The sequence below is a fragment of the Leuresthes tenuis genome, unplaced genomic scaffold, assembly GCF_036924035.1.
Source record: "Leuresthes tenuis unplaced genomic scaffold, fLeuTen1.0.hap1 SCAF_8, whole genome shotgun sequence".
Taxonomy (NCBI): domain Eukaryota; kingdom Metazoa; phylum Chordata; class Actinopteri; order Atheriniformes; family Atherinopsidae; genus Leuresthes; species Leuresthes tenuis.
In genome coordinates, this window is record NW_027325362.1 from 20,687,850 (window position 1) to 20,715,494 (window position 27,645).

General features: G+C 38.5%; 1 protein-coding gene across 1 annotated transcript in view; it reads right to left on the reverse strand.

Moving 5' to 3' along the window:
- Positions 1-15,557: 15,557 nt before the first annotated feature.
- The window catches only part of plpp4 (phospholipid phosphatase 4), a 49,018-nt gene continuing 36,930 nt past the window's right edge, over positions 15,558-27,645 (reverse strand). The window contains exons 4-7 of the mRNA XM_072391332.1: positions 26,675-26,738; positions 26,420-26,544; positions 18,327-18,497; positions 15,558-17,012 (exon numbers count right to left, since the gene is read on the reverse strand). Coding sequence (XP_072247433.1) covers positions 16,804-17,012; positions 18,327-18,497; positions 26,420-26,544; positions 26,675-26,738 — 569 coding nt within the window. The 3' untranslated portion in view covers positions 15,558-16,803. The remainder of the gene's footprint in view (positions 17,013-18,326; positions 18,498-26,419; positions 26,545-26,674; positions 26,739-27,645) is intronic.

Below are 27,645 nucleotides of genomic sequence, written 5' to 3' on the forward strand. Positions count from 1 at the left end.
CTCAGTTTTAAAATCAGTAGTCTCACAGCCCAGTGAGAAAACTACTCTGATGTCTACTGGTTCAGCAGCTGATACTTTTCTACCTCTTGCCAGATGGCAGCAGGGTGAGCAGTTTGTTGCTCGGGTGGGTTCTATCTTTTAATGATCTTTGGGCCTGTGCAAACTACCGTATTCACCTCACTGATATTGTTGGTGCTTGGAAGTAGGGTACAGATCATGTTGCGAAAAGTTTTTTTCACATCAGTGACATCTTCATGGGGAACAGATGTCCACGTGTTTTCTTGTTAATTGTTCTTAATTGTACTGTTTTGTATCAAATATTCACCAGATATGGAAAATCACTGAAAAGATCTTGCAAGATGGGATCATAAGGTGTGTAACTAAGGCTGGAAGATTGGTGTAGTCTGCCCTACTGTTTGTATACTGGGTAATAATCCCAGTATGATATTTTATTTGCTTTGAGTTGATGCTTTGCACTGCATTCAAAACATACATCTACTGGCTGAAAGTGTCTACCATCATGAAGAGACAATATTTAAAAATAATGCCTGGAACAACCAAACATGTAAAGCCTGCTGTGGATAAGACATCATAGGGGACAGACCTACTTTGATGTAGAGTGGAACTGAATTGTTTGTCTCAGTTGCCTTTGTCTTTACTTCTTAATTCTCCTCTACCTACCTCTACCTCTTGGTTGTTGCCTTTCTGGTTCAAAGTAACTTTCCACCAATAAGGATTCAACTTACAGCTACACTGCCTGGGGACAATACAATGTCGGCTTTTTATCAGGCTGCATACAAACCCTCTTTGTTGGATGAATCCTTCACTGTATGTTGGATGAGAGCAAGTAAAATGAATATGAATGTGCAAATATCGATTGGCCTAAAAGAGCACCATCAATGTGGGTAGTTTAATCATTCTCCTTGTGGAACAACCACTCTGTACAGTGACAGTTTTTAGAGGAACCCTTGTCTTCAAGTCTTTTATTTGAGCTTTTTCTTTGAGAAAAAACAGCTTATGCAAAAGACTTCAATGTTCTTTACATTATATCACTGCTTAGCAACCATATTTAAGGATTTAATACAAGACCAAAAAAAGCCCTAAATGACACCACTTGGGTGTGCCTTGCAGTTAGTTAATGGAAGGTAATGTCAAACATTTGAGTTCAGCTGTGCTGGCATAGGGGAATGTATTTGCTTTCTTTGGGTGTCGCTTATCTTTATCTTTACTCAAGACATCAACAATAGCCAAGGAATAGCAGGAGGAAAGAGGAGAGTAAAACAATCCAGAGTGAGTTTAAACTTGCAGACACAGCAGGGAAAACCTGCAGGGAAGCTGCTGAGCCTGAGCTTCATATTTAGACTTTAACATGCAATCTTCTCTATCTCAAACATGTAATCACACATTTTTAGCACACAGATACTGTGTGTCTGTATTCTATGATGATAGATAGATGATTAAACAATGTTGTAAAGTGCTTAGACAATTAGACAATAATAAAACGTGCGTTACAAATGTATCATACATTCCGAAGGCCCTCTCAAAGGGGAAAGTGTAAGAAAGGATTTGAAGGTATCTACAGACTTGGTGTGCCAGATTTCAGTGGGCAGTAGTTCCTCAAGCTTGGGGCTCTAATGGAAAAGACCCAAACTATCTTTGTCACAAACTATTATGTGGAAACAGTTAGCAGAGCAGTATTAGCAGATCTCAATGATGGCACCAGCTGTTCATCAGTGGTGTCTCTGTTACTGTGGTATGGTCTGGTAATCAGAGCTGTCTGCTGACACCTGGGCCTGGTGCTTCTGGATAGTAAATCCTGGCTCTGACTCCAATCCATGTTTTCTCTCTCCCTGCATGCACCATTATTGATGCAGCAGCTGTCATATTTTTTTCTTCAGTTCTCATTTTATTTATTTAACAATAGCAATGTAGAAATTACTAGATTCCTGGATGTAACTCACTATAGTCAGTTCAGTGACTTAACACAAATAAAAGTTACACATATACAATACAAATACAGTATACAATTAATTATTTGTCAGGAGACACAAACACTTTTCTAATAAGATACAGCATAGTCACTGAAAAATATTATGAGAAAATCACTTTTTCCTGTGCTTCAGAGCAAATATCTGAGTCTGAAGTCACTAGAAACCCCCCAAAACAGAAAAAATACAACCCTGACACTAGTTTTTTGGGCCCACTGAATTTGAAAATATCTCACTTAACAAGCCGTTCAGATTTTTAGTGTAAATTTATGTTATATGTCAAGTTCACTTCGCCTCCTCTGCTAAGCCTTGACCTCTGAGCCCCGCCCGCTCACATCTAGCCTGCTAGAATGATTAAGCCAGCCTCGCATGTTGTCAGCTGTACTGAGGAGCATGCATCTTACATAGAGCCTCCTCCTACCACCAGCCTCAAGGGATATGCATGCAGTGGATACCTTATACTTAGAGTAATGTTCTAGCAAGCTTTAGCAAAAGACTGTGTATGTACGGCAACTACTTTTCATCAGACTGTATTAACAACATGGTCCAGTTTAACACTGGTCTTACAAAGAAACTGTGACACAAAGATCAGTTCAAACTCTCCGTACTGAGCAGAAATGTAAATATCTGAGAAATAATTTGTCAGGTTTTTTTATTTATTAGCACTTAGGACTAGCTCACACTAACAGTTTAGGAAATAAAAATGACATTTACCAACTTCTAAGTTGGTAAATGTCATTTTTGTCATGCAATTACTTTGTGAATTAAATGTTTTCTAGCTGAACAGTTACATTGTGTAACTTGGAGAATCTGCAGAAGTGTGGATAAGATGCTCACTTGCTATATGTACCGCTCTCATTGTTGTTAATATTACATCATTAAATTATCGGCATGTTTATAAGAAAGACAATTACTTAATTATTTTGATATAGACAAAACGTTTAAAAGCGGTAATTTTGTACAAATGCTTTACTAGTTACGCTGGGCATATCTCTGGCTCGGTCCATTACTGTTGATGAGACAGCATTGGTTACGGGCAGTTGTTGCTAAATTACAGCGCTTTACAGATAAGCAATTTCCTTCTTCAATCAAAAAAGTAACTGTCTCTATCTATATATGAAGCTGAAGTGTTTTTGGTATAACTAGAGGGATAGCATTATGAGTTAAGTTGCACACCAGAGGGTCAGATTTTGATGACAGGTAAAGTACATGAAGACAATATAAACCAGCATCAGCATTGAGCAGCATAACAATATGTCTTTAGCCAATGTACAAACATCCTATTGAAGCCTTGATGGTTGAACCCCTCCAGAAGCTCCTTCTTGTTAGGGGTCTAACTCCGGTTCAAACTCGTTTCTTGCTTCTGTCAGAGACAGTCACTTTCTGTTCACAAACATTGTTCTTCTCCTGCAGGTAGCTCAGCTGCTCAGCTGCTGTTGTCCTGGTAAGGTTAAGCCATCAATTTTCTCAACAACAACCAGGAAGCAAAGGGAGAAGGCTGGTCGGATGAGGGAAGGGCCGCTGTGCTTAAACCAACAGATATTTTGTCGAAAGCCTATAACAACACCTCGGAAATTGTGTCAACCTGTTAAAAAGGGGGATACCATGTCACCTTTAAAGATTTGATTAGCTCCAATGTAACGCTAACTTTAGTGAGAAGTGGTATGGCAGAGGAATATTGAGCTCAGAGAAGTGCTACAAAACGCACACAGACATCTGGGCACACTTCACACATGCACTAGTGTGGCTCCTGGCTAATCAGATCACAACAGTGTGTTCACACCTGTCATGACATGTGTTCTGAGTTACAATCTTCCATCCAGTCTCAGGTAACAGCTCTATATACTAATAAACATCTATATATAGCCAGCTGTCAACTGAACAATAAACAGCAATGAACATTAACAAGTCTTACAATGATTTTTGGGAAATGACAAACGCTGATGCAAAAATATTGATATTTTTTCTATTTATTATTCATTTAAAAGCACACACACACATATATGTGTATATGCATAAATAAATGTAATACATTTCAAGAAGTTGTGTAACAAATGTCGTATGAAAAAAGTAAAAGAGGGATTTAATAACTGATTTGAGTTTCAGCAATTCAGCTGCTTTTAAACTCAGCTGATTTATTATTATCCAGATTCTGTATTATAGCTTAGAAAACCATGTCTGCTCATAATAAATGGCAGCTTTCCACTCTGTCATATATCCATGGGTTATAATGCGTAACACACAGCTACAGTAGCTCAAAGTAACATCCATGAGACATTTCAGTCTGGTTTCCGCAAACATCACTCTACGGAGACAGCCTTGCTGAAAGTGTCCAGTGACATTATGATGGCTGCTGATTCAGAAAAATGCACTGTTCTAGTTCTCTTAGATCTGTCCTCAGCCTTAGACACCGTTGACCAGCAAATCCTGCTGAAAAGACTGAGGGATGAAGTAGGACTCTCAGGTTCAGTTCTGCACTGGTTCTCGTCATACCTTTCTGGGCGGAGCTTTAGTGTTTCAGCTAACCAAATAAGGTCTGAGTCAGCAGAATTGTTGTGTGGAGTTCCTCAAGGTTCTGTTTTGGGTCCGGTATTATTCCTGTTGTATTTGATTCCTTTGGGAAAAATCATCCCGCATGTTTCCTACCACATGTTTACTGATGACATCCAGCTTTACTGCTCTTTCAAGCCAACTGAGCTCCAGAGACTAAAATCCTTAGTTAATTGCTTGGTAGAGATAAAACAATGGCTAAGTGATAACATCTTACAGTTAAATGTGGATAAAACAGAAACACTGGTTATTGCCCCTGATGGCTCTATTCCGGGAATAAGCCAATACTTGGGCCAGTCTGTGAAGCCGAGCCTTAGAAACCTGGGTGGTGTGTTTGACAAAGACATGTCATTAGTACAACACTGTAAACAGCTCACCAAAAACTACTTTTTTCAACTGAGGAAAATCTCCAAACTCAGAAAAATGGTGTCACAAAATGATTTAGAGGTAATAATCCATGCCTTTGTGTCTTCACGTTTAGACTATTGTAATAGTTTGTTTTTATGTCTAAACAAGAAGGAGTTGTCTCGCCTGCAGTTAGTGCAAAACTCTGCAGCGAGAATTCTGACCCGCTCTAACAGGAGGACTCACATAACCCCTATTCTTAAAGCCCTTCATTGGCTGCGAGTTTCCTCTAGGATAAATTTTAAAATTCTGGTTTTAACCTTCAGAACAGAACCGATTATCCCAAGCTGTTGTTCCCAGGCTTTGAAATGATCTTCCGCTCTCTCTGCGTTCGATGGAATCTGTTGACTCCTTTAAAAGACAACTTAAGACCTATTTATTTGTTTAGGATTTGTATAGTTGTTTTTGGGCTGATATGATTGTTACTAAGTTGTCTTGGCCTTTTTAAAATTGTATGTATTTCCTGTTTAATTGTTCTGCTGTAAAGCGCTCTGTGACCCTGGTCAGTGAAGGGTGCTGTACAAATAAAGCTTACTTACTTACTTACTTACTTACAGTGATAGTTCTTTTCATGTCACATTTACAATGTCACAACAAACTAGTTTTGAAAAGGAGAAAATGACTGTTGTGAAGATGTAAGGAGGAGCTGAAAAGCTCTGGTCTAAATGGAAAAAAATAAAAAAAGACAGAAAGAAAGGTGCTGGAGGGTCAGGACACACAATTTGTGAAACCAACTGACAGTCAAAGGACAAACGAGCACAGGACGGGCCAATAAGGGTAAAGAAAGAGGTGATGATGAGTCTGGTAAATATAATGGAATGTCACAGTGTCAGCATGTTGCCAATAAAGATGTCATAGAATCAGTCATAAAAAAGTTTTACAAATATAATTTGAAGAGTGAATATTAAACAGGATCTCTTAACAATTTAAAGTGCAAGCTGTGTGTTCAATAAAATAGGGGAAAGGACGACAAAGAATGAAATTTCAATCAAAATAAGATACAGTTTAATTTATACTTATAAGGATCATAGAAGGCTAAATAGAATGTGAAAGATGTTTTTCCTTTTTTTCAGTTTGAACCTTTATTTACCCAGGAGAATAAGCATATTTAATCATAATTCACCGGCTAAAGGAAACTTAAAGACCTTCGTACTGATGTGTGCAGAAAAGTTCAAGACAAAATATTCAATTCAATCTTCTATTCAAAGAAGCTAGAATTGAATATTCTAGCTTTCTCTTTCTTTCTCTGCGGGAAATCATCCCACATTTCTGTGAGTTTGTTAAGTTTTGGTCACGTTACATGTCTATCGGTGTTGTTACTCACATTTCAAACTGAAGAAAATCCAAGTTTTTCCAGCGTATACTTTAGTATGAAACCCTAGGACCAAATACCAAATACCAATCAGATTGAATCAAACAGCTGATCAATGAACTGAGAAAGAGGAGCGATTGCGTTTTCATTGACTCAATTAATTTACAGTATGCAGCATGCTTGTTTAGTGTCTATTGTCTCTGTGAAGTCTGAGTGAGGCAAGCAGTACAACCAGTGCATTTAGAAAGGAGACAGCAGGCCCAACTCTCACTTTGCCAACAGTTCCCCAAATCCTTCCTCGGTGGGGTTTATACTGACTCTTGCACTTAGACAGAACTGCTGCTTGTGTAATAATGAGACAGACATTTCCACTGTCTAGCACAGTACCCTGAGAAGCATGACGGGTACATCTACATCTGTATGCTACTGATCTGTTATGAATATCAGTTTCCACTTTGGTTAGGAGTTATGCAGGGTTTTTTGTGCACTCTATGTAAGTCATAGAGCCTTGAATGTGAACGGTAGATCCCTTTGTTTTAATGCACTTGTGTGTGATTTTGTGTGTTTTATCATGGCTGATGCAGTCCTGCAGACACCTCCTGTAGCAGGAACTAGCACAAAGAGTTTTGAGTGCTTAGCCAGGTGGCTGTACATCTGTCTTGTAACCCTGTTTGTCTGCATGTGGGCAGATTTGGGCACCATACCTCAAAGTTGCAATCATGCAAGATAAAGATAAAAATCTCAGATGAAATCAAAGTTGAGTTTAAGACGGGTTGTGTACAACCAATGGCAAGTAAACGTCACAATAAAAGGTGAAGCCATTTCAGCTTCTCCTTTTTACACACTTGTCCTGCCTATTTTTAATTCAAACCCACTGTTCACTGTTATTTCTACACGAGACTGAATCTTTTCACCGTGTCTAGTATTTCTGTTCCTTGTTTTCTTTGGCTTTAGTCTAATTTTCCTGTGTTTTTCCAGCATTTTTGCCTGTCAGTTGCAGTTGTTTTTCCATTTGCCTTCTGACAACTATGAAAACACCTAAACAACATCTGCAAAGTGAACAACTGCCATAAAGTAAATGGGTGCCATGTCGTGGACTGTAAAGAGCAATGAGCACTTGAGAGAGTTACATGAAGGAATGAGGGCAGATTCTGAAGATACTGAAATTGAAAATACATCAAAACACATCTAAACATCAATATTGTCAGATAGTTTGACATTACTCACAAAGAAGCCTTTGGCAAGCTTTGGGAAATATCTATCATGATTGATGATAACAAGAAATCATCAAAGGGTAAGACCATGGGCCAACCACTTATAAGATAGTGAGTGGTACTTGCATTACTTTGTATAGTTTACTTGTTATTTTGAGCAGTTATCAATTGGATTGTATTGAACTAACAAAGTTAATCATTTAGCATGGGAGATGGTGGCGTATGGTGGTTACGTCGATGATAGGAAGAGAATTTTACAGCTCAGTAGTTAGAAAAAACATTAAGATTAAGATTAGAGATTAGATTTATTATTATGCATACACACGAAATCTGTCCTCCACTTTTAACCCATCCAGCTTGGCACCTGTTGACACACACATGCACATGCACAGGGTCACACACTCATAGAGACAGATGCCTTGGAGACTGTGTATTTCGAATTAGTTCAAAGTTGAAATGATCAAAAAATCTGATCTATGTGAACTCAACTTTCCGCTTGCCCTTGAAGTGTCAATTCACACAACAGTGATGTCAATAAATTGAAATTTGCATGGATATCTGACCAAACCAGGTTTATAATTGATGTGATAATTAGATAACTGGAATTCTGAAAGCATATATTGGACAAATGTCACTATCAGTGCTGATGAGATTCTGACAATATTGATGATAATATATACAATATTAGGGCACTATGACACTGATATGACACTACAGTGCACTGGTGTTGAAGGGTATTGCAGCGTTAAATGATACTTCATGCCAGCAGGCTGCGGATGCATTTGAGTCAGGCTGATTTGACAGTCATAATGGCATAATGACACACTCAGCCAGAAGTGAGAGCCGTTATTGACAGGAAAACAATATGGGTGTTTTGAGGGATGATATAATGATAAGACAAAAAGGAAAGAATCTATTCTCCTCTGAAGCCAATGTGTAACTGACAAGCAGCTCTTGGCTGCTGTGTGAAATGCAGAATTTATTACCTTTTACCTACTTTTTTAGAATACAGAAGTCAGAGAATACAGACGTCAGCCTATGCTGTCTCTCTACTAAAAGGGAGTGAGGCCACTTTATTAAGTAATAATAGGCCCATTTCTAAGTTGTCAGCTTTGGCTAAGATCCTTGACAAGCTTGTTAGTGAACAGTTAAACGAGTTTCTATTGATAAATTTTAACCAAACATCAGTCTGGTTTCAGAAAACAAGACAGCACTATTACTGCAACAGTGAAGGTAGCAAATAATATCATTGGCATACTGTGTAAGAAGCAGCATTGTGTCACTCAGTTTATTGATCTGTCCAAAGCCTTTGATACTGTTGATCATCTCATTCTGAGTAAGAGGCTGACTAATATTGGTATGTCCGGCCACGCAGTGGTTTGGTTTGTAAACTACCTCTCTGAAAGATCACAGTGTGATCAATTTGATTGACTCTCCTTTGTCTGGTTAAATGTTTGCAATGGTGTTCCCCAGGGGTCTGTTTTGGGTCCACTGCTACTCTCTTGGATAATTGGATAATGCTTATTTTTATTTGTATGTAGATGACACCATGATTTATTGTGCTGGCTCCCCCCTCGCAAATGCTCTTGCTAATGTGCAGGATGTTTTTGACATCATCCAGATTCAGCTTTCCCAAATGATGTTGATTCTGAATGTTGACAAAAACTAAGGTAATGTATTTTTATATTCTCATAGAAAGCCAGAAAACAAAATTGACATTATTTCTGCACAGGGAAAGAAGTTAGAAGTTGTTTCCAATTCTAAATATCTCCATATTTTGGCTTGATGAAAGTCTTTCTTTTAGATTCCACATTGAAAATCTTCTTCTAAAGAGGCTGAGGTTGAAGCTGGGATTCTGTTTTAGAAACAAGTCCTGATTTCCTATGCAGGCCAGAAAGAGACTGATTTCTGCCACATTTTTACCATTTCTTAATAATGGTGACTTACCGTGAATGAATGCACAACATATCAATATGCATATGTTAGATACGGTGTATCACAGTGCTCTGCGGTTTACAACAAACTGTAAAGCCCTCACTCATCCCTGTACCCTTTATACAAGGTCTGGGTAGCCATCTCTTTCCATTGTGCAGGCTCAGTCATTGGTGCCTGTTCATTCATAAGCTCATTCCGGATAATATACCGTCCTATATTTGCACCTTGATTTCTCAGGGTGCCGGCTGTAATTACAATCTGAGATCACAGGATCTGATTTTATTGTCTTTCCCCCATGCACGGACTCAGTCTGGGAAAAAATCTTTTAAGTACTCTGCTCCCACCACTCAGAACAGCCTTCAGGATGTTCCAGAACTGAATGTGTTGGTCTCATTGTCGGATTTTAAAAGTTGAATTAGTACATTGATTAATGAACCAGTTGGTATGAGTAGTTGTCTTAATGGTTATTTTCAGTGTTTTATGTTGATGTTTCCTTGTTTAATGTTATACTGTAACTTTTTTATGTTGCCATTTTGGCCAAGGTCTGACTTTAATAAAGCGATCTCTGATCTCAATGGGACTAACCTGGATAAATGTGTCCTTTGACATCTCACTCTCAACTCCTAACAAGAAACTATCAAATTTGATAATATACCCTGAGCTGATAAATTTTTACACTGAACTGGCCAGATTTTAGAGGCGATGTCGTGTCATTTTTCAGGTTGAAGATAGTACTTTCAACTGGGCACCTTTCTCAAACTTGTCACAGAAATGGGTCCTTTTCTTTCATTCTCACCATCCTTGAGGCTTCATACTCTTTGAAAATGACATTCCACTTTCACAAGCTTTGAAAAAGAAGCATTGAAATAGCTCATTGGCGCACAAAAGATGGCAGACCATCATTATTGAGGTCTCAATCTTATCATCACCTTTATTAGAAACAAAGCTATAAGGATTAATCAAATGTATTAAAACATCCTGAAGTTACATTTTCAACCTTTCTAATAAGGCTGAAAACTAGAAAGTTTCAAACCATATTATTTACACTTTCAGTAGTTATGGCTTTGCAGTACTGTTAGAGTCTTTTTAGGTGAATCTTTTTATTTAGCAACCGCCTTGTGAATCACCAGATTTACAATACCAAGAACCTTCTGTATTTAATGAAACGGAGAACCATAATTGTAGTTTGGACAGTCACTGATATATATATATATATATATATATGTATATAAATGCATGCATATGGTGACTGAGAGTGACACATAGCTAGAACTGTCATTTTCAATTAAAACAAAAGCTTAAAATCTCCCAGAATGTGTCTCCAACTTATTCAATAACTCTTTTTTATAGTTTCTTTTATTACATTATCCTGCTTACATAGTCTCAAGATTCTAAACCGAGTTGTGAGACAAGAGGCACATGATTCAAGGCAAAATAAGTAACTCCTCATTCACAGTAAAATGGCAACATTTGTCCACAGCACAAAAACATGCTATTGCTACAATATAGGCTGAAAATTGGCAGACGTAGCGGGGTGCATATTTGCTTTGTACAGGGCAGCCTTCACATGATGGGATGGTTAACTCCTGTCTTGTATCTATAATACCCAAACGGGTCAAATAGATAATTAGTTTCAGCTTAGGCTAAGGATTAGCATTCTCCTCCACTGCCACCAGTTATACAGGCCTCACATTCCTGGACAAACAGCTTTCTTAGGAAAGTTGCAAAACACACACAGAGAAAATTATGTTCCACTGCAACAAAGAACATTACAGTGTCATCCCTGCCCACTGCAATAACTAATGAATAATAACTGTTGTTGATTTGTAATAAAAAAATACATTCCCATTTTGGGAATAATAGTGGGAAAAATAATGTTCTTTTGTGTGGTTAACAGCACTGAATAAAGAAGTGTTTTCATGGATTTTAATCCTGGCCAGCATTAATTATTTGACAGATTCACACATAACAGAATGTAATTATTTGACCATTTTAAAGGCACCGTACAAAAAGGTATGGATTCATTTTGGAGACTTGAAATGGCCAATTTTAGGAATTTTAATTCTTTGCAGTTTTATTGCCATGTTTTTTTTCTGTGTGGACCTAGAATAGGACACTCTGTTAAAGTTCTAATTAAATAAAAAGGAAAGGAAATAGCTACCCTGAAAATATCTATGACACTATGAAGGATGAAAAGAGTATCACACCTGTGTGTTTGATAGGGCAGGATGAAAAGTCAAAGGATCGTCATCCACTGAGGATGTCGAGCTGTACAGTTTTCTGTGAGTTCATCAAGTTTTCAAAGAATTTCACTCCAGTATGAAACTATTTGTGCCGGAGGGGAAAACTCAGGGTATCACAGTAGTTACTAAGTTTGGTTACAGTTTAAGCAATTACCTGTTTTATTGTGAAATCACTCACCTCCATACACTACTTTTGTTGCTTTATCTCCTTTTTTTGTTTTCCCACTACCTTGGGGCTCAGTTTGTTGAGTTCAGTCACGCTGTGTCCTCTGTATTGTGTCTACTGTATTGTGCCTACTGTTTCCTGCTGGGAGTCCCAACTCAGCTGAAGGATCATGTCCTAATGGGATTGAATTTATTTTTTCTTGTTTGTCTTCTCTCTTTTTTTGCCAGCAATAATGCGTTTCATAGAGATTCTGAAGGAATAAATAAACAGGAACTTTTTACTGGAACTGGAACATTAGTTTTGTCACAGATTTTTGTCACAATTGTAATTCTTTTTTTTTTTCATTATGATTTTATTTATTCATGAATGTTTTGCCTTATATCTGCCTCTTGCTCAAATGTTGTTGCCTTGCTGATTGACCACCTAAATATGACCTCAACCCTGCTGTTGAAGCTTTGGACATTTACCTGCCCCTGGTGGTCTCCACCTTTAGTCTGAGCTGTCAGAAGCAACACGGTTTAAATACTTCTTTCAGCAGCCCATTGTGACTGACATTACATGGAGCAACCAATCTTAAGCTTACAGATATTCATTGGAGACTCCCTAAAGAAGCAAGCAACACAACTGATGGAAAGGCTCAACACACCTTTTCACATAGTTAATTTCATGCATACATTTTCAGTTTTTCCAGTGGCACTGCAACCTGAAGGCAAATCTACTGAAGCATAAAATGATTAAATGAATCTTGGGCTTTTGGGTAATTCATTCATATGTTGCCTGCTGCATAATCTAAGATTGTTAATTTGCATATGATAAAGTAAAACGTCAGAATACAAATTACAGGGCACAATTTTTTTCCCTACAAATGTCCTCAAACCTTGACTTTTCTTTTTCCCGTAATGTTTTCAATTCAGTCAAAGGTGCTCCGAGTTCCATTAGCCAAACAATCACACACACTCCAATTATCACAATCGTTTGTTTTCTTTGTGTGTAAAGTTCACACAGCAGCAGTCTTTTATTGTACATAAAGTATACAAATGGCAAAACACAGCTCAAACAGTTCTCAAGGCCTGACATGCTTATTCATAGTAAACGGTCTTTTCTCACAAACAGAACTGGCATGCCATGGACAAAGATTCTTAACATTCCTATACTCGTTTTTTTTTCTTTAGACATCTATTCATGATAACTGATTATTTAACTATTATTTTATATATTTTAGTTGCTTTTATCCCTTCAGTTGTTTAGAAGGCAACAACATAAAAAAACACAGAGTAACAATCACTGGTTGCATCTGAAGTATGTGATGTGAAATATAGAACTACTTCATGTAGAATAATCATTCTCCAAACTGATTGTTCTTTCATATACAAATGACACATTCATCTTTTGAATACTGCTACAAAAATATCTATAGCACCAAGTCAAAGCCAATTGTGGAATGATTTTAAGGATAGTGGGTCATTTAAATCTTTTCTTTGAAGCGAAAACACTCAGATATGACTACTAAAAACTTTTTTGTCAACACACACTGTACCATCGAATAGCAAGAACCAAATGACAAAAGTACAAATATCAGACATCAGCTCAGGCAAATGCGAGTGTGCAGAATTAAAGTTACAAGCATTTAGTTCCCAAAATACTCCTCAAGAAGCCAGAAACCAACAGTCACAGATTTCATGGCCGGTGTTGAAAGACTGTGTGGAATCAGTAAGAGGGCTAACTCTCAGAGTCTCATCAAGTCCCTTCATAGAATCTGAAGTGCAGAGTCAAGCACCTTTTACCCTCTGGTGAAAAGTCCTATGTTAAGTTTTATCTTATATTGCATCAGGGATGGGCTTTATCAACCCCTGCACACACACAAATGCACACACAGCTACAACAAGAAGCTGCCAATGGACTGCATACATGACAGAGGCTTAACTGTGGCTGATTTTGATACAGTAAATGATGTAGAAAATAATTTTAAACACAGTTATCCTTTCCTTGTCTCATCTTGTGCCACAAGCCAAAATGTGCCAGAATACAGTTAAACAACACTTGAAAGTTCATCTGTCCTAAATGATGCATTTTACTGAAATATGTGAGGTCTTTTGACACTGGAGACAGAGACTCCTCCCCAACCTGAGGCTGGGTTAGAGGTAAGCTGACATTAATTTCCCATTAATGTCACAGCAATGGTAAAGAGACACAATAACCAAGGCAAGTAATCATGCTATATGTCAACTCCGTTAATAAAACATATGACCCACGCAGAAAATCTTTGGTGTCTGCTTTGTCTCTATATTAATAAATAATGGAAACGTAATGACCAATAGATTAAAAGTAGAGTCCCGGGGGAAAATCTACAACCTGCTGAATGCAAGATTGTCTATTTGTGGGGTATATCAGTGGGCTGAAAGCCATTTGCTATGCTTGGGCTGTTTGGAGGGCAAGTCAAATAGCCCTAATGTCCTCATAAGCAGCAGTGACTGACCTCACTTAATGAGGATTAATGCAGGATCAGATTGGAGTTTGTGCCTGTCGAGGCACACTCCTGCCCACCCACTTCCGCCTGCTGGTAATTGATTGCACTCATTGAGGATCCATGTCTGTGTGCAACCTCTGGGAACATGTGTTAAATGCAGCGTCTATGAAAACTGAAGTTGAATTTTGACAGGGAGAGAAAGAGGAATGAGGGAGAAGAGATATGCAGGATTACATGCCCATGAGAGTAGGGACAAATGGAATTTTGAATAATGTTCCTGACATGGATCACTGCTTCCCCAAGTGTGTATTGGTTCTATGTTTATCAGTGTGTTTCTATGGACAAGCCAAATGATTAAAAAGAAAGGAGGTATGAATGTAGAGTAGTGCTGAAAGTCCTTGAATTTCAAACAAAAACATGAGTTACCAATGAAAATGCAGTGTACATCTAAATAAAGGTTTAACACTTGTTAGTTTAATCCGACACCAGTTGCAATCAGCTTATGTGTAATTTACAGTCCTGTGAAAAAGAAAAATCACAGCCCCTATAAATTCCTCTGGTCCTGACAAGGTCTTTAAATGTGGATGACACAACCCAATGATGGGTCCACTCTTACTGCTGCCATAGAAGTTAAAAGGATATTTAGCAGCCAGGTGTTCCTGATCAAATACACCTGATTAATTTATCAGTCGTAAGAATGAACACCCCTAAGCTGTGGCAGCTTGCTGATTTGGAGCATTCAGGTGTGTGTTAACACAGTACAAATGAGATATGAGCAATGACCTTCGAGAAGCAATTGTTGCTGGTCATCAATCTGAGAAGGGTTACAAGGTCATTTACAAATAATATGGAGTAGAAAACATTTAGGCCAGTTTCTAATATTCAATGGTGGACATCACAGCAAGTTAACTTCAAGGCCAGATACTATAATATACAATACTGCAATACTCAGTGAAATAGCTAAAAAACAAAAAAACAAGAGCTGCATCTCAGACTTTACAGGCCCCAGACTGGAATGGCCTTGACTTTCAGCTTCAGTCTCCCCTCAAAGCCAGCGTCACACTGCTTTTTGATCATATTGTTCAACTGTTGTCTGTTAAGTATACCAAACAAGTCAAAACCTTTTCCAGATTGTGTTGCCGGCCAAGAAAAACAAACCACACCCACTGATCCAAGACTGCTGGGTCCCTGAGGAATCTGAAAAGGGTCAACTGTCCCTCATAACTAAAGCAGTTTCTAGAAGACATCTTTAATGAATGAATGAATGAATGAATGAATGAATGAATGAATGAATGAATGAAGAGTGACTAAATTACAATGCTCTGAAAAGTACCAGTGGATTTTCACACTGCAGATAAGCCATAAAACTTGGAAAAGCATGCCATGGGCAAGTTAAAGTTAAAATATTCCGCTGTATACCAAAGTTTTTCAGAGTCAGAGGTGAGGCCACCTTTCTATCAGGCTGAAAATAGGTTGTGAAACAGAACAATGATCCCAAGCACAGCAGCATATCTACAACAGAAAGGCTGAAAAAAAATCAAATTCAAGGCATTGCAATGATGCTGTCAAAGCCCAGACCTCAACCGCATTGAAAGTTTGTGGTGTAACCTTAAGAAAGCTGTGCATAAATGAATGACCACAAACCTCAATGATCTGAAGCAAGGTTGTGAAGAAAAGAGGGCAAAAATACATCCATGTGAGACTGATGATGTCATACGGAAAATGATTACTTCAAGTTATTGCTGCTATAGGTGGTTCTACAAGCTGCTGAATCATGGGATGTACTTAGTTTTCCACCCACTGCTCAAGAATTGTAGCTTAGTTATTGTTAAATCGATAATGATCCAGTGTAATATGTTACGAGTTGTTGTTCATCTAAGGTTGAATTTATATCATTCTAAGACCTGGTAAAGACCAGACGATTTATTTTATCATGTCCTGACAAAAATGCTTAGGATTGAAAGCCTGCACTTTCTTCTTCACGATTGTATGCAAACTGCTTTGTTTTCTCGTTTACTTGCTGTGACATATTATGGGATTTCTCTGTGTCTCCCTAGCTGTTTGTTCCAAACCTTTAACACCCAAATAATGAAGATACCCCATTATAAAATGGCATGATAGTTACACCTCGCATTGAACAAAAGTTTTAAGCAAAAACAGCCAACCTTTCCAATCTTTCCTCACAGCCTTAGGTAAGATCTTTCCCTAACATTTTTGTGTTTTTCTATCTTTCCTCTCAGCGGTGGTGTCCCATATCTGTAGGTTTCTCTCACACATCACAACTATATATAGACTTTAATGGCTGCTGAGTAAGAAATAGATTTAGAGAAAAGAAAAAAAAAAGACACTCGCAGACACAAAAGTATGTAGGCGTCACCGAGACTTAGAGATACAGAATTGAACGGATGAAGTGTTTTACTGTCCATTGGAATGTATATAAGAGCCAGTCAGTCTCTAGGAATGGGGAGGTGGGCTTGGCGGCTTGGTGAGAGTGTTGTGTGTTGTCTCCGTGGTGGCCACTAGTCATACTGGTCCTTCAGTCATGCCCTCCAGGGGAAGGGTGGTGGCATTGTCGGTGGGCTGCGGGTCGTCCTGAGGATGCGAGGGCGTACTGGTGGCAGCAGCCAGACTGGCATAAGGCAGGTGACAGTCCATGTGCAGAAAGGGTGGGTAGTGCTGGCGGTAGCAGATGTATGCAAACAGCAACCCGATCACTCCTCCTACAAAGGCGTCTGCAAAGACATGCAAACACATATTTTTTAAGGTATGCATGTACAGCTAATTTTAAACCATACGTGGCAGGAGATAAATAACACCTGCTATCTGAGAATGTGCTTGGTTAATTAGGTATTACTGCATGAGCTGTACGGTTTCAGTGAACATTTATCATGCCTGGCTAGTTGAGAGGTTGATGAAACTAACATGAAAGGCAAAGCAATGAATCTTTTTAACTAAGCACTGTGCTAACTTGCCTCGGGACAGGCTGTCTCTGATACTTTGTCATACGTGTAATAGTTTTGTATAGTATCCAGTCCCCTTTAAGCTATAATACATCATATAGTATTACAACATTGTGGTGGAAATAAAGCATATATTGATGGAAATAGATCAAAATGATATAGCCAGTTGGTGGTTGAGGTTCCTGAAGTAATGGCTTCCATATCGTCAAAACTACATTTTCCCTTCATTCACTCCTTCTATATTAGATTTTGAAAAAACATACATTCATTTCCACCATTCAAAAACTGCATGATATGTGAGTTTGCAATCTGATTGTTTCACTGAATCCGGTCAAATTAGTTTGACAGGCTGCGACTTGATTTAATACATTAGTTAAGTGGCCTTTTCTGCTGCCCCAAAGTGCAAAGGGATGGTGAGAGTATTAATATCCATCAAGCAACGGTGTACCAGCTGGGCTAATGGGAGCTCCCAGCTTGTGTTTACACAAGGAGCAGATTGAGGCCCCTCAAGTTTAATGGACTGCTCTATTGCTGCTTACTTATTACTTTCAGTCTGCAGTAAAGAGACAGGAGAAACAGAAGACACTGAAAGGATTCAGAGAGAATGAGCAGCTTACTCGTAACAATTGCAAGTGTCTCACACTGGGTACAAATAAATCCAAGTTGTAAAAAAGAAAAACAAACAAAAGAAGTAGCAGTTTTGTAGCTGCCTCAGAACATATGGCACCCCAAAACTAATTACCACCATATGACCAAGCTGTCATCACATTATTATATATTTACCACAAACCATATCCAAGTAGTTTTATCTCCCAATCTACACAGGTCTCACTCCACTTTTTCCAAAAGAGATAAAAAAGACAAGAGTTTGTCATTTTGATTCACCACCTGTTGAATAAAATGTTACCATAGTTTCATCTGCTGTAGTTTAAACAGTTCAAACCAGTAATTATGCAATGACTGAAAGCGTACAGTTGCATTGTTTGAATAAAATTAGTTTTCATTGTGTGCTTTCTGAATTATCTGTATTCTAACTATAAAAGTGCACTGAGCCACAATTGATGGAAAAAGAGCCATTGGGCAAACCTTGCCAATGGTGTTTGTAGTCGCAGGTCCGGGACAATGCAATCATCATGGCGCTGTAAAGAGGCAGCACCATGGCACAGAGACGCCAACTGCGCCCTCGACCCTGATCCGTAAAGCACTGCAGCTTTCCCGCCAGGTAGAAGGAGGTGAAACCAAGCCCAGAGAATGCAACTGACAGGCAGACAAAGAGGAAGAACAGATCTGGATCAAAATCAAACAGTATGGATGGAATTTGGATGTCATCGTGGTTGTTGAACCCATAAGTGTATCAGCATAAACAAACATAAACAATTATAATGTCTAAAAGGTATTGTCTTGAAAATGTTTCTGCATATGAGTGTATGTGCTTGTGAGAAAACAAAGCATTTCAGAATAATCTTTCGAAGATAGTTGATGCAAGTTTAGTCAACTGCCACCCACTTGCAGGTAATCTCACTGTGGGATCAAACTGCAGTCCATTAGGCAAAACCTCCAGTACAAAATCACTGCAGCAGGTGCCTGAGAGAAGGCGAAAGCCAGCAGACAACTTCATTAAGCAAGCTACACTATGCAGAGCCCACACACTGAAAGAGACACATTTGCTGTGATAATTGTTCATAGTCTTGTAAAGACTGTTACATGCATGTGGCATCAGTGTGTATCCTACATCACAATACTTATTTTCCAATAACTGGTTCCTATTGTCATTTCTAGATAAGTAAAAACATGATTACATAAAGACACGATAAATTATAGTGTGCAATATCTCACCTCTACACAGCTCCATCAAAGTGTAAGTTTATTTAATCCTTGTGCTAAATCTGATTGAATAGGCTGCTGGAACTAACGCTTAGCAGCGTTTACTGGTAATTGCAAGTAAAACAGTGGTGGTCTCAGTTTATGAATTAAGAGCTGTGCGGTGGATCAAAATGAAGTAATGCTGTGACAAGTTAGTCTGCTGCTGCAGCAGGTGAAACAGCATCCACCAGCACCTATTTGTCACTCAAACCACAAGTTTGCCAAGCACACTAAAGACAACAGGATAAGCATGCAACCTCCAGCAATAGGTGATGGATGGTGGGAAAAGAGGGTAATGACACAAGTCCAGCTGCCCAGTCACCCTCTGTCTTGCTGTTAGATTGTGGAGGTCGGCTCCATTCATAACTCAACTCTTTTTGTTTGGCCACTTAAACCTATATATTGGACAATGACATCATGCTGGTTTAACCTATAAGCCACCTTGGAAGTCAGTGATATATTGTAGTTTGCTTGAATGCAGATTTATTGTAAAGTGAACTTCTATATTGAACTTTTTTACGGAACTCAGTCTAATGACGGCTCACCGGCTAGATGTCCCTATTGTGCATTGCATATTCTTGTTTTATAGCAAATCAGCAGGTCTAGCTGATGTGAGTTAAATTAGTTAATGAAGTTGCCATAGACTAATAGCGTGCACCCCAGAAATGCAAGAATCATAACTCAAAAAGGACAGATACAAATATAACTGCATGTTTGCACAGATAGGGGTGTTTTGAGTGAATATGCAGTCGACAACAGCTCCAACAGAAACTGTACTAATGCCAAAATCTTAACCCACTGTTCAGGTTTGCACCCAAAATATGGTTATAGGTGGATTCAATGGATACACTGGAGATGAATTGGATGGAGTGGTTGCTGTTAGTGATCCAAAGTCCCAAATTTGAGCAAAACAAACTTGTAATGCAGCAAAACACATTCTGACCTTTAGAATGAACTTGCTGAGAGTAAAATTATCTCAGTTTGGCTGTGAATGTGTGATTCTTGTGAACCCATCTCAGAGTTCAGATAGTGCTCTTGGACTTGATCTTTTTACCCTTTTCTAGAGTTAAAATTGAACTCTGGCTTTGCTCCTTCAAGCGCAACACCCCCTCAATAAAAGGACTCAGGCAGGTTGTGTTACTATACGTGAAAATGATCAATCTGTTTACAATGTTTAATTAGCATTCTTTAAATGTTTTTTTGTATCCCTGATTAGTCAACTCCCAAACTTTGCTCAGTTGACAGAGGCAGATGGAAAAGAATCTTAAGATTAAAGTAGTTTATATACTAAACTCAGCAAGGGCTAGACTAATAAAGTCAGTACATTGAGCCAGTTGAAAGGGGTCAGGGGAGATATGAATCATGTTACAGTAAAAGTTAATTGGCACCTTGTGGTATAGAGAACACTGCACCTAGTCATCACCACCCACAAAGAATACCCCTTGGTTTTTACAGAAACGAACACTACTTTCATGCTCTGATCATCAAGATCCTCTAGTCCAGGCTCCTCTAACTGAACATCCCTCAGCGCCCATCCATCTCAATTTTCTGTCTCCACATTTCCAACTACACAGCTGCTTACACTCCTCGTTTTAATAGCTCTAACCACAGCTAAGGCAGTTCCATCACTCATTTTGGAAGACAGAACTAAATTATCCATGAACCAAAGACTCTGTCTGCTGACTGAACATTTTAAATTTTAACTTGTCACATGAAAAAAAAAATCACACATTACCAAAATATTTTCTGCAGAGCTGATCCGTCTCCCTCTGCATTGTTGTTATGGACCCAAAAGCATCAGTTACATTTTACCTCTCTGTGAAGCAGCAAGAGCAGAGATCCAGCTGAATGCTTTCCTCACAATATTAGTCTTTTAAAAAGGCTGGAGATGGAGCTTTTTCAGAAATACTTTGTGAAGGACGCTGGGAAACAACCCAGACAGAACTCCAAAACCTTCGATGTGGAACAGATCAATTCATCCACGGTAACAGTTTTAAGAGGAAAATAGGAGGGACTCCTACTGACAATACAGAGAAATGTTATCCTCAAACCTGTTTCAGAGCTGTCCGATCCAAAACACAAAAGCAAACAAATGAAACCTTGTTAGGCAAATAAGCCAGGCATAAAAAACATTTGAATTACTAAAGCATGATTGAAATGGTTTACTGTGGAAAAGCAGGAAACTTCAATTTCCATAATACTGACATCCAACAAGTTTACAGGTACATTGTTTCAACATAATGATGATTATCCAAATGCAAATACCTTGGTGTTATGCATAATACATCAGTGGGGACAGCAATATGTGTCCTGCGCATGCTCCACAAAGACAAATACATCCAAAATTCGCATAATTAACCAAGAAAATAGATAAAGCAGTGGAATATATCCAATAACCACAGAAGGATGCTCTTCATCAATGAGGAGTTGTTCCTCAAAGGCCAGAGGACAGAGAGAGGGGAAAAAAATCATGGTAATGAATCTGCTTCGTGCATCTGTAAAGCCTGAAAAACCAACTCCCCAGAGACAAAACAGAGATGCCTAATGAGAGTGATGAGTGCGGTAAAACTGTTTTTTCCTCTTTTAACAAACGCATGTGATAAGCTTAGAAGTTATTGAGAAGATGCTGATTCTGATTATACTTTTGTAGTGATGAGGAGGTGATATCTGTAAACTAGGTAGAATTCTGACATGCAATGTCAGTGACAAAAAGTAGGAAAAGGTGTTGGACAAAGACCATCAAGCAAATTACTTTGGATGAATTTAGGCCCTGTAAGCTGATTCAACAAACCTCTGACCAGGTAAATTTGCTAAATATCTTACAGTGAAGATTTATATAACGTTCATACAGTTTACAAACGATAGTAAAAACCTGGAGTTGCTTTCACTACAAAGCTAGAGGTTCCCTGGTTCGAATCCCGGTTCTGGCCTTTCTGTTTGGCGTTTGCATCTTCTCCCCATGTCTGCGTGAGTTGTTTCTGGGTATTCCAGCTACCTCCCAAAGCCCCAAAACATGCATGTTAGGTTAATTGGTAATTCTAAATTGACCCTTGGAGTTAGTGTGAGTGTGGATGGCAACCTGTTCAGTGTACCCTGCCACTCGTCCATTGGCAGCAGGGACAGGCTCCAGCCCTTAAGGGTATTTACTCCATCTTGGCCATCGTGATATATAGTATTCCACAGCATTAAGAGTGTTGCGAAAGCTACTAACTTTGTTTCAGTCTTCATTTGCATATTTCAACTTGATGTTATTCTTCTTTATTTTTGTCGGACGTTGGCACTGTTTCGGAATATTTCTTAGTTAATACTATATAACGATAGATTTCACACAAAATTTGATGCACCTTTTTCATTCGATTTTTGTCACCATCTGTGTATTTTGTGGGGTTTTTTTCTGTCTGATTTCAGTTTTGCCATTTCCTCACTTTTCTCCTTAGTTCCCTCCTGCCAGTCATCACCTGTGTTCATTCATCCTCCGTTGCACTTACTCTCTAATCACTCTTACCCCAATATTTAGTCTCCCGGTTTGTTCTCAGCATTTGTCAGATCCTCACTTTCACTTTCTCATGTACCAGTCCTTGTGCCCATGTCAGTCTTTTTTATCTAAGTTTTCTCAGCGTTTTAATTTTCGTTTCCCTGGTTAATTTAGTCTTTTCTGATTTTGTCAGCATTTTGGTTTTGTTTTCCTCCAGTTTGGCAGTATTATACATTTTAATTGCAGATATAAATTCATCCTTTGCAGTTGTTTCATTGTCGTGTGAGTTGTCATCCTTCCTATAATAAGACAAAGCTTCTCCTGAAAACACAATTTGCCAACATTTTTTGCGGGGGGAGGGTTCTCTGTAACATTGAGAGTCTGCTGTTTATGCCAAGAAACTCTGGGTTTTTGGATGTATAAAACTTTTTTAAGCTGACATAAGATGCGCACAGATAAACTATAAAAAGGACAAAAAACAACAAAACCATAGAAGGCTCAAGCAGTGATGAAAAGCTGCTGGAAATGTCACTTTGGTACAATAAAGTAGCTATAAGTGGAGCCCTGCAGTTAACCTGATTTTTATTTTTTTTTTTGTCATGTGGAAAGTTTAGTCCTTTTATCATTTTACTGTATTTTAACTGTTTTAATGACATCCACATTCATATTCATAGTCTATATAGTTATATTCTTATTCAGTGCTTAAAGTGTAAATCGAGTGGTGTCAGAACGCAGAAAGAGTTCTTTGCTGGTCACAAAGTGCACCACAAGACCTACATTTACAAGCACATTGGACACAACTTTCACAACTTTGGTGTTATAACAAAACTTAACAAAGCTAATATTTAAAAAATAAGCTAAAAACTAATATGTGCGACCAAGAAAACGTGGTTCAAACAATTATCTATTTTTTTTCTGTCGGTAACTGCTGACATCTCTGTAAATTACGAAATAACAAAAATATAATTTTCCGCTGGTGGTACTACAAAAAGTTCTATCTGGCAACAGTCCTCCAACACGTCAATGCGGTAAACGAGTGTATTGTTCAATTCCTTTGTTCAGCCTTTCACGGTTTCATGTGCTAATTAGCAGAAAACAAAGTAGCTGAGAATGATGGGTGTGTCTTTTGTTTTATAGGGAGCGTTGGCGTTTACTTGACTAGAATTTGAAATGTCTTTCTCACTTTGTGATGAAACTTTATCTCAGGAACAGAAAAGCTGTAAAACTGACATTGTAAAGCTTTCCATCTCTTAGCCCCCGCCAACCTTTCTGTCTCCTGTCCTGACCTTTGACCCTGCAGGGGCAGGCTGGACAGTGCTCTGTCTCTCACCAGAAGGGAATGCATATTAACCTTTCACTTGGGTGCCGGACTGTCACAGGAGAAATGGGTGCGCAGAAACTAATTCTTACTAAATACTAAAGTATGATGATGCATATTGTAAGCTATAGTTATGGTACTATAGATTGCACCAGATAAGTAACAATTCATTAGGTTTATTTCACAGGATTATCATAAACTAAAGTATCATAAACTTTATTATTATCATGAGAAATGGTATAGATATCAAATTGCTTTTCACACTGTTTATTGACAGATCAATATGAAATGCCTTGATATGTAAAATATATAACATAATATAAGGTAAATGATAAGTTGAATATGAATAAGGTGTCAGTAACATTTTAGTGACGGGCTTCTTTACTGCTGCCTATGCTGTTGCAGTGGATTCAGAGGAGTTGGTATTTATTTGTGTTGTTTTTTTTCTCTAAGACCTGCCTCCTCCAATTTCTGTTTTTTTGTTGCTTTGCTACTTTACTGCGGGGTGGGGAAAAGAAATCTAATCATGGAAAAAGTGAGCCGCCCAACAAACTTTGGAATGCAACAGAAATAGCTCATGTGCTTTATGAAACAGCTGTCATCAAACAAGTCTTTTGTGTATAGCTTTGTCCTGGCTGACTATGATAGATTCCTTTGGTTTATACAACCCCAATTCCAAACAAATTGGAACGCAGTGTAAAATGTAAATAATAATAAAAAAAAGAATGCATTTGTTTGGAAATCTCATAAACCAATATTTTGTTTACAGTAGAGCATAGAAAACATCAGATGTTGACAGTAAGACGTGTTCCTATCTAATGAAAAATGTTAGCTCATCTTGAATTTGCAGCAATATGCCAACATATCACTGATTTCTGAGATTTGTGGATCATTGCATTCTGTTTTTATTTACATTTTACAAAGAATCCCAACTTTTTTGGAACCGGGGTTGTATTTTACCAGCACATTGCACATTATGCTAAAAAACTTATCTTTGAAAGTGCATTTCTGAGAATTTGAATCTAATTCATATCTCAGGCTTTCACATAGGCCAGAGGTGATGTTATGGTGTCTTCAAATGTCACTTTACATAAGGCAACGCTGACTTTTATCAACTGTGTGGCCTTATTCGTCCGGACCCTGTCACATTTGTCGGAGTAAAAGCTCTGTTACTTTAGAACGGTTTTACGAGTATCGTCTGGTGAAAAGGAACACGGACAGAAAATAGGATTTCTTCTTGTCTCTAGATGTGCTGCCAAATGGCTGCTCTTTGTGTCCCCAAAGCACTGCTCTCTCGATCATTTTCTTACTCTCAGTGCGACAACATAAGGCTATTAGAGCTGTCGCGTAGATGAATGTAATCCACGCACAGAGCTGCAGAGGATTACACAGTATTGTCCCTCTTTTCTATGTCTAATGGTGCACAGATAGCTTTTTCAAAAGCAGGTGTGTTGAGGAGCTGTGAGCATTACACTTGAGCTAAAACAGCCATTTAAATTCAGACTGCTCCATGAAATGACTGTTGTTTTTAACATCAATGAAAAGTTTCACCACATAAAACCTCTCATTCTATGCTGTCTTGCTATGCTATTGTAACACACACAGAGAACCTGTTGCAGAAAGGTCCAAGGCAGTTGGCAGAATGGCCACAGCTCCTTCAAACATTTTAACATGTGGTAACTAAAGATGTCAGGAGGATGGAACATTTGCTCATTTACACTTTCTTGAAGTGCCTAAGTTCTACACGATTTCCTTTATTAACAGCGGGGAACAAAAGCAAAGACAATAACAAAATATGAATCATGTCACTGTCCGCACGCAGCTCACTAGAGGGTATAAATATTGCCTTTGCTTTTGCTAGACAGTCAGCAGGGGATTCGGAGTAATTTTACAGATGTGGACTTGGAGGCACACAATCGATAGCGCAAGTGGGGAAAAAATCTTCAAAGCCACGTGTACGTCTTTTTATGTTCCAAGGCATCAAAATTGTTTAGTGATGTTTTCAAAAATGAATCTTGATATGCCCCATCCAACATAAAATACTAGGGTACAGTACAACATCTGTGTGGCCCAGAGCAAACCATACCTACCACTCTCCATTCACCTGCTGGACAACAGAAAAATGTGTGAATTATTTAACAGCTGCTGAGGTGAAAACAGATTGCACAGCAATATGGTGGAAAGGATGCTCAGTGTACCGAACTGGTCTGTACAGCTGAGCACAGCTGGAAGTCAGATGAAGCTGGAAAAGTGGAAGTGCATTTGACAGTCAGGTGTTCAAAGATTGAATACGGTTGACTCGGTCCTGACTAGCTGCCTCAGGATGTGTAAATTAGCTCCTGTAAATACCTTTCAAATATTAGAATAAACAGCGGTTAGTGCACATGAACTGAACAAAACGTGACTCAAAACATGAAGATCAAGCTGAGAAATCGCTGCTGTGCGCAATTTTAATGAGGCAGAGTGAGAGTTCTGGTATCTTTGTTGCGAGTGCTGACAGTGCTGCAGCCTCGTGGTACTTACAGGAGGAATGGCTGCTGGGGAAACTCTTCCGTCCTTCAGAGACAAGCTCTGGCTCCCCAGTGCACAGCATCTTTGCATTAACTTGCCCATCAGGAAAACAACGCTGTAAGTAATCTGGCCTGGGTCTGGAAATTAAAAGAGAGCATATATTTAAATAGTCAAACAAACATTGACCTCAAAGCAAGTAAGGCAGCCTTAAATCTTAATACTTTGCATCACTCACAGAGCCTGTAAGCCTCGGTTTGTTTAGCATACCTGCCAACAATCAACTTGATAGTATTCGTGAAGACTCCATTTAAAGCGAGAGCCAGGGACACAGCTGCAGAAGGAGAGACAGATGAATAGGAATCGTGCTTTGGTCTATCATTCAAAGTCATATAACACAGGAGGCTGACATTTTCCAGATAAGAAACAGTGATGATGTAATAAAAAAAAACAAGCTTTACTATTAATGCAACACAGGCTCTGGTGGGTTTCTGGCTACGCTCTTTTAATATATAAATAAAACAAGTTAGATTCATGGGAATTTACCTCAGAGCAGGACAGATGGTTGTCAAGATTTATGTGTGAAACAGCTTCTCATCATTTCAGAGCACTGACAGGAGCAATTAGATTCAACACAAGCCTTACTGGCAGCCCTTGGAGGTTGCTCAAAGGCACTGTGGTGTTTTTAGCTGAATTCATACACAAATACACAAAAACACATGAGAGTGACCTTGTCCAATTCAAACTTTATGATCTGACTTTGTCTGCAGCTTACATAGTGTTCTTACATGCATTAAATAATAAGTCCAGCTGGAGCTGATGGTAATATAAATTGGATTATTTAGGTATTTAGCATCAACCAAAGTAATGGATGAACTTAGATTTAGAAGAAGTAAAAATCAGTGGATCATCATAATTATTGCACCTCTTAGAGGCATCTACAGTGAGTTTGTGAAAAAAGTTAATAGTTTTCTCTTCTGGTCATTAGGAGGAGTTTGTCTGCTTGATTTCATGTCCAGTTATGGATTCTCTAAAAGCTTATATCAGGAGTTATAAATAAACCAGACACTTGGTTTTTTTCTTTTAAATATTCACGGTCATTTTCTAAACTTGACAAAAACAAACTTTGTTTCTCAAGATAAGGAGTTGATTTATATCATTAAAGGAAACAAAAAAAGAGATAAAACAACCTGCAATCGAAAAAACCTTACTTTGTTATCTCAAGACTGCTATGGATTTAT